This window comes from Cheilinus undulatus, linkage group 17 (assembly GCF_018320785.1).
Source record: "Cheilinus undulatus linkage group 17, ASM1832078v1, whole genome shotgun sequence".
In the NCBI taxonomy this organism is placed as follows: domain Eukaryota; kingdom Metazoa; phylum Chordata; class Actinopteri; order Labriformes; family Labridae; genus Cheilinus; species Cheilinus undulatus.
In genome coordinates, this window is record NC_054881.1 from 24,305,372 (window position 1) to 24,317,028 (window position 11,657).

The 11,657-nt window shown below is 40.2% G+C and overlaps 1 protein-coding gene across 1 annotated transcript in view; it reads left to right on the forward strand.

The window, feature by feature from the left end:
- si:dkey-112m2.1 (transmembrane protein 132C) overlaps positions 1-10,765 on the forward strand; it is an 85,404-nt gene extending 74,639 nt beyond the window's left edge. Inside the window, exons 7-9 of the mRNA XM_041811168.1 lie at positions 3,547-3,856; positions 8,987-9,178; positions 9,692-10,765. Of these exons, the coding sequence (XP_041667102.1) occupies positions 3,547-3,856; positions 8,987-9,178; positions 9,692-10,765 (1,576 nt within the window). The remainder of the gene's footprint in view (positions 1-3,546; positions 3,857-8,986; positions 9,179-9,691) is intronic.
- The last annotated feature ends 892 nt before the right edge of the window (positions 10,766-11,657 follow it).

The following is an 11,657-nucleotide window of genomic DNA, read 5'->3' on the forward strand; positions in this document are numbered from 1 at the left end:
GGTGGATGGATGAATGCAGTGTTTCCCAACCATTTTTTCTTGGAGCCCCCCCTACGTGTACCCAAGAAAAGCAGGCCCCCCCAGGACCCAAGAGAGAAGAAAAAGTGACACACTGCCATCAAAGATCAACATAGATTTTAATTGTTTAAATGATAAAACCCTAAAAAAGGCATATGCATGCTTTTCTCATTGAAAGACCTTTGTATAAATTACTTAATAGCTGCTTTATCATGGCTTTAGTCAATATTTGCAAATCTAATTTTGGCAGCCTCAGAACAGACAAAGCCTTGCTTTGCCCCCAAAGATCTTTGCGCCCCCAGGTGCTGCCCTGGACCCCAGGTTGGGAACCAATGGATGGATGGAAATTTTATGGAACAAATAGGCTCATACACACATAAAAGCAAGCGTAGTGTAATAATTTTATGAAAGGATAACAAACACTGCTAAGAAAGAAGTAAAAATTAGGGTGTCACTATTGATTGTCTGAATCAATTTGATTCTGTTCCCAAGGTTCAGATTGGATTTGATATGATTTGATTCATTGAGATGTTTTAGGAACAAAATGTGTTTTGCTTCAATATGGAAGAGATTATCAAGCCCAGACCACACCGGCACCTCAATTACTTTAAACCCACACTTAGGGAGGCCAGACGCCTCTATCCCCTGCACAGCCAGCAGCAGCTGGCGAGCGTTTTCCTGAAGAAAACTGCTGTTTAGTCCATCTCAGCTGTTCTAATCACAGCTCTGTTTGAGGGCAAAGACAACAAGTTTGCACCAACCTTTTTTGAGGTGTAGAATAGACAGGAGGCCTCAGCTGCTGGTGAAATACCACTGCTCCTATCCTCTTTTTACCTGGAGAGGAGGGGAGGCAATCCTCAAGTGGGCTTTTGGCTCTGGTATCAAGCACCTGACCCAGCAGTTGCCCTGCATATAAGCGATGTTAGTCCAAGAATGAGAGGAGTCATCCCCAGGAATGGATCATATATAGATTTTAGAAATTTACCTCTTAATCAGAAAATGACAATCTATTGTGTTCAGAGTATGGATTATTTGTAATCCAGGTCAAATTCTTTCCAGGCCTAAAAAGTCCCTGTCCCAGCCCACAATGTGGCACTGTAAAAGAAATTCCTCCTGTTGTTAATGTATGACCTCATCACATCAGTTGCTATGGCATGTGCAAGAATACATGATATGTGAGCTTTGTAAGACAGAATGCAATTACAAAAGGAACAGGATTTTTTGCAGCTTTTGCTTGTTCATAAACATGCTCTCAGTCTTTGAAGGGGTACATTCACTTCTAATTAGGCTTACAGGCCACCTCATTACACTCCAGTAGCATGGCTGACCCATCACTCACTGCTACAAACATGATCCGACCTCATGTTTCTGCCGCCAGCCACAAATGTCACCTTGGTTCAGACTGCCAAACTGATTTGAAGAGAAGAAGAGGGGAGGCTGACGTGAGGCAAGGGACTAAGCCAAGCCACCAGACCACAGCATGTTAACCTGTCAGTCTGTTTTTCCTTCCTGAAAGGCCCTGCCTCGTGGCTTCATGTCACTGTCATGCCCCTCAAATGAGGCAAACAGTGAGAGTCTAAAGGTGTGAGTAAATGATGTGAGAAGTATAGAGTGAGAACCTGACCGAGTGATGACAATGACAATGCACAGGACAACAATAGAGGCGGTTTAGGAAGACATAGATCTGATGGATGATGGTGGTGTAAGTGTCTAATAGCCCTATCAATATTTCTTTTCATGTCAAACCATTGACTGCGGGGAGAGACTGTGTCCCAAGCCTACATTTTAGCCATCACTGCAGATCCAACCGCTCAGCCTGAAGGCCGTTGTGAATACATGGTTTATAGTGGCTGAGGAAACAGTCTGTGTCCACAAGCAACCGAAATGTAATAGAAATTAAACAAAATTTGATTTTTTGAGTGGTACAGACAGCACCATTTAATCAGGAAATTAGACAAATGGTCAAGTTCAAGTATTTATACCATAGTCTTGGCGAATACTCAATTCTGATTGGCTCTGGAAATTCCATTGGTGTCCATTAACTTCTGACATATGGACACTGTTCAAACTTCACAAGTAGTTCCGGTCAAAAAATCATTACACTATTCCAAATTGATGCGCAGCAGCCATTAGCCGTTACTCCGTTAGGGGTAACAATAGCAACCTGAGACAGTCATATTTTCTCAGCAGGGAGTACAGTGCTGCCAGCCTAAGAAGCCTATGGACAATCATCAGCCGTCACTTCAATGACATAAATAAAATGACAGACTCCAGGTTTAAGACCAGTAACGTAAAGCGGTCTTATCTCACTCCCCTCCTGTTCTGCTATATACTATTGTCAGAAGATTCAAATAACACAAAAAAAAGAAAAGAAGCCATTATTTCTTAAAGAAATTGTTTTTAGTAAAACTTTCTATTTTGATCACAAAACGTATGATATTATAATTTAGTAGTTTTATTAATTATTTTCGTTGGCAAGTGACCATGGTATAAGCGGGTTAATGCACTTCGAGGTGTCCAATTATCAGGGATTAATGAACTTCGGTTCAGGCCTTCACGTCGTCCATTAATCCCTGATAACTGGACACCTCGTCGGGCATTAACCCTTACATATAATGGCTCTGAGACTGTGCTGTGAATTCTGACCAGTATCTGGAGATCTTAGTAGGATTTTTATTACCTCTGCCAAGGAGGTTATGTGATCGACAGGGTTTGTTCGTTTGTTAGTTTGTTTGTTAGTTTGTTTGTTAGTTTGTTTCTTAGCAACATAACTCAAAAAGTTATGGACGGATTTTGATGAAAATTTCAGAAAATGTCACAAATGGCATAAGGAAGACCTGATAAGATTTTGGGAGTGATCCGGATCACCTTCTGGATCCAGGAATTTTTTAAGGGATTCTGAACTGCTGGGAGATGGGTCTAATGGCTGAGGTCTGCGCTATCTGAGTGCTTTTCTAGTCTTCTTTTTTTTTTTTTCTTCCTTTACCTGAGTCAAAAGTGCTTCTTTTACTCTGATAAAGGGTCTTATTATCTACAATAGGAGAGAACTAGTTGAACAAAACTGTCACAAAACGACCGGCTTAGCAAACATTTAATTTTCACAAATATATCTCCTGAGATGACTGTGTCAGCAAAGTGTTTGCCTCAGGCTAGATAAATGGCAGACATACGGAAAATGTCACCTGCCCTTTTAAAGAAAATAAGAAAGCAAGCAAGCAAGGCAGGATTTTTTTCTCTGCAAGCTGTTTTTAATGGGTTTTTGAAAATACTGGGAGCCTGAGACTTTCAGGAAGTCAAGGAAACCTGCAGCATAACAGACAGTGGAGAGTTTGTCTGAAGGAAGTACATCACAGGGTTTGGACTAAAAATGCTGATAAAGAAAGAAATAACATTCAGTTATGGGTGGATAACCTTCAAAGAAGTAACCTGAAGTATACTCATAATAACTACCTGTTAACTTGTCACCTTTCTTCATAATTGAACTGTGCTTAACTCCCATTCTTCTTTGTGTTTTTTCTGTTCCTGCAGGTATGAGCGGGTGACTGATGATAAAGATGAAGACGATGCAGCAGATGGGAGGACAGACAGCAGCTGTGTGGCTCAGTATCAAAGCACCACCCTACGCGTCCTCACACACTTTGTGGTGGATACCGGAGAAGTTAAAGGGGCCGTGGAGGAGGATGGGCTGGGCCAGCAGAACTTCCTGCTGGGTAGTGACTGGCAGGTGGAGGTGACACAACTGGTCAGGGATTCTCTGAGAGTGGCAGACCCTAAAGTTGCACAGCTGCTGGATGGTCAAGTCGTGATTGGAGTGAGCGCTGGAAGCACAAAAATACAGGTTGTCTGGCTGTTTAAGAAATTCTCTAGTTATGTTTGCAGTTTTCTGCCATGTGTCATCTTCCTGTAAAATTACATCCTTTTGAAAATCACTGCCTAACGCTTCAGTGTGGCCAATTACCTGACAAACATGAAAAATGGGATTAGATACTTTTTATAATCAGAGGCAGTTCTAGTGTTTTGAGTAAGGTAGAAAAGAAAAGCCTTTATAATCAGAATATCAATCTCAATATATTGACTTTCATGACAGATGTGTCTTTTTTCAAAGCACAATTCCAACAGATAAGAGATTCAATCAATACTTTCTATATGAACAGTTACACCATTTGAAATTGTTTCCTTGTATTCGCTATTGAAGCTACGGGCAAATTATCCATCTGTGCTCTCTTCCTGCTCTAATTTATCCTATTTCCTGCAGCAACCTTCATCACTTTGCCACAAAAACACGCCAATAAACCTCTATGTGCACTATCTTTCCAGCACCAGACAGCAGACAGACAATAAGCAGGCTGATAGCATAGAAGAGCATCCAAGAGATAAAACCCAAAGGCTTTTGGAGACAAAACATGCCTTAAAGAAACTCGAATATTACATTTATTCATGTTATTAGGTAACCAGAAACTTAACACTGAATAAATATTTATTTCTCCTGGGTCTGCTGAGTGAGAGAACAGAAAACTCTAAGTTGATGATCAGAATTCATCTTGCAGCTATGCCCTCTCACTAAAACTCACTGCAGAGCAAGACCAAACAAGGTTTCAAAGATTTTCTGGACAATTTGGTGTTGATAAATCTTGGGAATCCATATTTATTTTTTGTGTTTTTGCTGGATGGCACATCAGCATGCACAAAGGTGTGAGAACCCATTTAATCTTGCTTGTAGCTTTAATTGTATTTTAGGGTGAGTAATGCTTTTTTGGCACAGGATATGTATTTCCTAGGGACCTCTGGTAATTTGTAATAATAGCCTTTAGACTCTCTCTCTCCTCCTCTGTCTGATCAGCTGCAGATACATACAGGTGACTTACATGACCTTGATACATAATGGGAGAGCTAGGGGAGATTGTTCACTAGTTTATTTGTCATGGACAGCTACAGATCTAAATAATGTTATTATAGTAAAATTAGGGATGTAAGAGTATTGCCTTGATCTTTCAGATAGTTTAGGTTTTACTCAGCTGTCAGTGATCTAGTCTCCTCTTACCCAAGGGATATTAAGTGAGTGTTTTTTTTTTTTTTTTGCTTAGTTTGTTTGGTATTCCTTTTTCTGTGTATGTGATTGAGATTTTTGTTTAGTTATCTATGTATGATAACTTTTAGAAGCACCAGCTGTGCGTAAGTTCAAATGTTGCCTAGTTATACTTGTGTTCTTAGTTCTCATACCTTCCAAGTGTAAAGTCCTCCATAAAATGTGGTAGTCTTGATTTTGGTTTTGACTGGAGGGATATTTTGGAGGGTAATAGCTTTTCTCTGTGATCATTAATACTGTTGTTGTCCTTGAGCAGAGAAAATCTGCCATCAAATTGTCTCGCGTTATTCACCATTTCACCACCTGAAGTGATTTATTCTGTCATGTTGAAGGAATACTTATCACCCATTCACAAAGCTTTTTCATATTTTGCATACACATTTGGCATTCTTTGAGAATGAACCACAGTTAAAACAAAACAGACTTAATACAAGTTTAACAATAATTTATTTAGAAAATTTTAATAAAAGAGAAATTTGCAATCTCTTTTGCAATCAAACTCCACTGTGATGACTTCATGTACTTGAAGGGGTAGTGAGGCAGGAATAGGATATCCCCAGAGAGTCTAGACACTGGTGGTGGTGATGATGAGGCATGCAGGAACCAATGAGGTGTGAATGGAGGTGGCTGGGGTGGAGGAAGGTTGCAGCATCAAAGAGAGGACCATAGGTTTAAAATATGTCAGGTGCATGATGCTTGGTCAAACCACAGTAATTAAGAGAGTGAACACCTATAATCATCTGATCACCAGAGCAGGAAGAGAGAAAGCATGGAAGAATATGAACAAGTGTTTACCAATGAATGAGTAGAAACACACTTCCTTCTTGAACTTCTGCTGAGCTCTGTTAGTTACTTTTGACTTTAATCTACTAGTCATGATGAACCTTGTCTCTGTGTTGCAACCAAATTGTAACACAACTGAAATGACATAACACTTGGCTAGTTTTAATGTAGGATTTAGCGTGGACTTTATGCCGTAACTTAAGACATAACTTACACATAATTGATGCAACAGGCTGCTGGTTTGCAATTGTGTCCCACTTCTCATAGTGTTAATAAATACAGTGCATGGCCTCATTTCTCAAGGCTTTGAATACTGAAATGTGAGTTTATTTTGATTAAACTGTTCAGAGTTTCCGTGAGAAACCCAGATTTGACTCTTTAGTGGCAGTCAAGAATCTCTAAAACTACTGAGGAAAAAGAAAATTACATTTTTGCCTAAGCAACTGAAATGGGATCAACAGGGCTTCAGCAGGAACCTGCTTCGTCTTAGCACCATCTTTTTTACATTTTGTGGATAGAATACGTGAATGAAAATACCACATTTCTATTAACCTTTGCAAATTTTCAGTGTGATGACTCACTAGATGAGACATGATCTCTGCATCACCGTATTTAATTCAAGACTGTTGGTTGTAATAGACTATATTCAGGTGCAAATGGGATTTCATGGCGTCTGGTAGTGAAGCCCCTCTGAGATCTTGACACAGATCATACAAGACAAAACTCTGACAGCTCTGTGAAGAAAGAGGAGAACTTGGTAGAGGCCTTTAATTGTTCTCAGGGGTCACTATTAAACAACCTGTTACCTTTGGGATTGGTTTGAGGACAGAAGTGACATGTGGTGAGAGAATCTCATGACTGCAGATGTAGGCCAAAGGTGAGAGCTGTAGTTCTGTAATGGAGTTGAGGAAAGACATGATATAATGGAAAATTGAAAAAAGGATTCTGATGAAGTGTAGGAGCTTTGACCTCTTTGAGGGGAGTATAGTAGGTTTTCTTTTCGAGTGTGTGATCAGAGTAAGGCTGAGAGCATTGTAAATCAAGTTAAAGGTAAGTATCCCTTTTAAGGAGTGCAATCAAAATGCTCCTACAGTCTGTAATGATTGATTAGAGGTTTTCCTTTTTAGAGTTAAAATTAGGAGTCTTTCTTTTCAGCGTAGATCTCATGTTGTAGCTCCGTAAAACAATTAGCTTAACTTTGCAAGAAGCAAAGGGAAAACAAGAAATAAAGTAAACCAAAGGGAGATAATCAAGGAGTGTCTGCATGAATGAGGAGGTGATAGATGCTGACAGTTCATTATGGCTGGTAAATAAAACCATGAGAGGGTGACTCAAGGAGAGACTGGAGCTCTAATTGGAGCAGATGGGAGGGATTCCTATCTCATCAGAGCATTCAAACTATTTACATGCTTGCAAATCTGGCAGCCCTGGATGGAGGAGAATGCAATAGTGAGGAGAAGATTTGGTTTTTTGCAGCAGTTATTTGGCATGTATTTGTCACAGTGTTATTTGATCTTTGCAGTCTTTGTGAATGAGATCTTAATACCTATCTACCCATCAGTGTAGTAAAGAATAAAAATTAAAATGGCAACAAAAAAATTGGGTGTTTTACCCTTTTACTAGGGGTGTATCGTTACAGCAAAATGTCGGTTTGGTACGTACCTCAGTTTTGAAGTCATGGTTTGGTACATTTTCGGTACAGTAATAGAAGCAAATAAATAAAGTGTAATTTTAATTTTTTTAAATTAAATTGTATTAAAATAAATAGGCTGAATAAATTACATTTATATTATTAATAATGCTGCAACTTCCTTCCTTCCAAAAGTTCTTCAATGATTAAAAATATTTCTAAACAAATACATTTTTGAGTTACTAGGTTATTTTCATTGATATATTGACATATTTATACCCATTCTTTAAACACTAAAATTTCCCAGCCAACTTGAACGCATTATCATACTACTGTGTGTTAGTGTGTTAGATATGTTAATTAGCATCTTTGCTGCCGATTTCAACACTGACTTCAGCACTGGATTACTTTTTTAATCAATGGGACCTACTACAAAGTTTGGGAGAACTTTTCACAGCCTATCTTGACGGATAAAGAGGTTAGAGCCGAGTGAAATTGGAGGATATCTCTACCTAGGACGCAGCTGCAGAGTCCGTCTCTCCCTCCTTCAAGGCAGACATATGAAGGTGAAATTAATTTGATTCACAGAGCCAGAGCACCAGTGTTATAATAAAAAGGATCTTTAAGAATAAGAAATTTATAACCGGCCGGTAAGACTTTGCTGTTCCTCCTCTTTACAGTGACACGTGTGTACCGTACCCAGAGGCCCGTACCGAATCGGTTCGGTACAAATACACGTACCTTTACACCTCTACCTTTTACTGATTTTGTAAATCTATCAATCAAAGAAAGGGAAGGAACACACACATTTAAATCTGCCTAGATCAGGCCGTGCTTACAAACTGAGTGGCTGTGCAAGTAGACAAGTGAGAGACACCACCAAGACCATGATGACTACTCTGAAAGAGTCACAAGCTTCAGCAGCTGAGATGAGAGCAAATCTACATAAAGCAACTGTTGCCCAAGTTCTTACACATGTTGTTTGGCAGATCTTTGCATCACCACACCATTCCCACAGTGAAGCACGTTGGTGGCAGCATTGTTCTGTGGGTGTGCTTCTTGGCAGCCGACCTGGAAGGCTTTTAAAGGTAGAGGGTAAAAGGAATGTGCCAAAATGTAGGATAATCCTGGAGGAAAATCTCGTTCAGCCTTCAAGAGAACCTGGAAGAAGACTATTTTCTAGCAAGACAATGATCCAAAGCATACCAAAAAAAAACAAAAAAAAAAAAACAAAAACAAAAACACGGCACAGAAATGGTTTAAAGACAACAAGGTGAATGTTCTGAAGTGGTTCATACCTGATCCCCATGCAACCTGACAGAGCTTGAGTAGTTTTGCAAACAAGAATTGAGTAAAATTGCCGTGTCCAGTTGTAGAAATCAGTTTTCACTTTGACATTTAAAGGGTTGAACAATGCCATCCTGAATTTTGTTGGAGTACCACAGCCTTAAAGTGTTTCTGTGTTTCAGGTGGTGTCCCCCTTTACATCTACAGTCCTGGCTGAGAGGAGCATCAGAGTGCTGGAGGATAAAGTGAGTGTGACAGAGCTGGGGGTGCAGTTGGTGTCCGGGCTCTCCCTGACCCTGCAGCTCAGCCCAGGGAGCAACAAGGCCATTGTCGCTACTGCAACCACACAAGAAGTCATTCAATCAGTCACACAGGTACAGACTTATGAATTTGAAAAATAATGTTGACATTTTGTATAAATCTATCGCCCAAAGGCAAGAGCTAAGCCTCATCCCTACTGTACTAGCTTTGTTGTTCATTTTTTTTTTGATTAGTAGTGATCAGGGTTATTATGGAGTCTGTTATACACTATGATAATTATTTTTTTACACAGAATTTTCTCTTAAAGTAATGAAGCTGTCTTTGATTTACATATCTAGCTTCTGAGTAGTTCTCTTATTCCTCTAATTATAATTTTGAATGAAAGGCACTTGTGTGTCTCTCTCCAAGGAGAGAAGGAATATTTGGCTTGCACAAGAATAGGCTCATATCCAATCTATCTAATTGTTTCCATGAGCTTTTCTGCTTTAATTAAGGCCTTTGCTTCCACCATGTCCCTTTGTTTTACATTCCAGTCATCCTCATGCATTAGCTAGAAATATGCAGATTACAGTCTTTGAATTATTTTTAGCGTATTTGTGGCACTCAGCTTGCATCTTTGTTTGTAGGAGTCCCTCATCAGTGCTTGGCTCCAGTTCAGCGATGGATCCATGACTCCACTCGACAACTACAACCCTGCCCATTTCAACCTGAAAGCCACCTCTTTGAATGAAAAGGTGGTGTCAGTGCAGCGTAGTGCAAGGTGGAAGTGGCCAATTGTTGTTGCAAAGGGTGAAGGTCAAGGCTTGCTTATGCGTGTTGAAATGAGCCAATCAGTGGCGTGCCAGAAGGGAAGACAACAGACTCTTTTAGCCACTGGAATGGCAAACATACAAGTAAGGTTCAGTCAGACAGAGGACCAGTACAGACAGCCAGGAGACCGACGAACACGTCCTGATCCTCCATATTATGGTGGATCTATCTCCGACATGGAGACAGGAATATTAAACCGCGGAGCTACCACCATCAAGGGTCATGTCCCTGTGAGATCTAACGGAGGCCGTCAAACGGTGGAAGGTGGGGCAAGTGTCCCAAGTGAATTCTCTGAGTATCCAGACCAGGCAGAGCTGCCTCGGAGTCGCAGCACTGATGATGACTTCTTACCGTCCAGACGAGGCCTAACAGACCTGGAGATTGGAATGTACGCCCTGCTGGGAGTCTTCTGCTTGGCCATCCTGGTTTTTCTCATTAACTGCATCTCTTATGCATACAAGTACCGCAGCAAGCACATATCCTTAGAGACCCCAGAGGCAATGCCCCATGCCCATGACTGGGTGTGGCTGGGTCAAGAGGAGGGGCTTTGTCTGCAGCAGCAGCAGGATGAGCTGGGCGGTACTTTGGAAGAAGGAAGTCAATTATTGAATGGAGGCATACAGCGTGGTAATACTGGTATGGGTGGCTGTAGTGGGAGGGATCACAGAAATGAATCCCTAAATTCCCCAACCACCAAGAGAAAGAGGGTGAAGTTCACCACCTTTTCTAATGCCAAGTCCAGTAATGGATGTCCAGTGCTCAGCCCGTTAGCGCTAGTGCAGACCAGTGAGATCAAATGGGTTTGTCCGGACATCGAGCTGGGGGACTCGAAGGATCTTAGGAACTACATGGAAAAGCTGAATGAGAATGCAATTAAGAACATCGCATAGGGGGTACTGAGGGTTTTTGATGGACTAAAGAGACACTCACCTGAATGCCTTCAGAATAAGGAGGGAATGAGGCTTGGATGGACAGAAAAGAAAGGGATGCAGGGCTGTTATACTGTACCTTACAGCAGAAGAGTGAGTTCAGTCCCTGCTGTTTCCATCACAGTGCTCAGAATGGACAGAGCAACAGACCACATGACATGATTTTACATGACTCCACAGCAGAGTTATAAAGAGAAACTTGATATTGTTTATTAACTTAAATATATGTTGTTTGTCTTTATTACTTTCCTTTTCTATGCCCCATCTAGTATCTTTTAAGTTCTCTTCATTTTTAATTCATCATGTTTTAACATTGTATTTGTTGTATTTTTTGTGTTTTGTTGTTTTTTAAGAGATGCTGTGTGCTCTGTTGCATTATGTCAGCAACTATAGATTCTATGAGAGAAGAGTTTAAAGAAATTTTGTATTGTATATAAATGCAGAGCTTGATTTGGAGGTTTTGTATGTATAGTAAGATTTTGTAAAGTGATGTTTGGTTTAGTTTTGGTTACGTTTGTTGTTTTGTTTCGTCTCCAGAAACCAGACCCATGCATGATGATATGAAAGAGGAGGCACAAGAGTTTGTTACTTGAAATGAAAATGTGTAGATAACCAAGCCAATACCTCTGGAGACATGTCAGTTTAATACTTTTCAAATGGAACTCATGTTTTGTTTGTTTTGGTATTTGAGTATTGGTTTATTGTTTCTTTAGTCCATGCTCTTTTACCCTTTTGTTTATGTTATTATTTATGCAACTCATTTGATTCAATCGCAGACTTCACATAATGGTAGACTTTTTACAACACTTAAAATCCTAGTGTTGGCCTGGAATAGTCATTATTGAAGAAATCA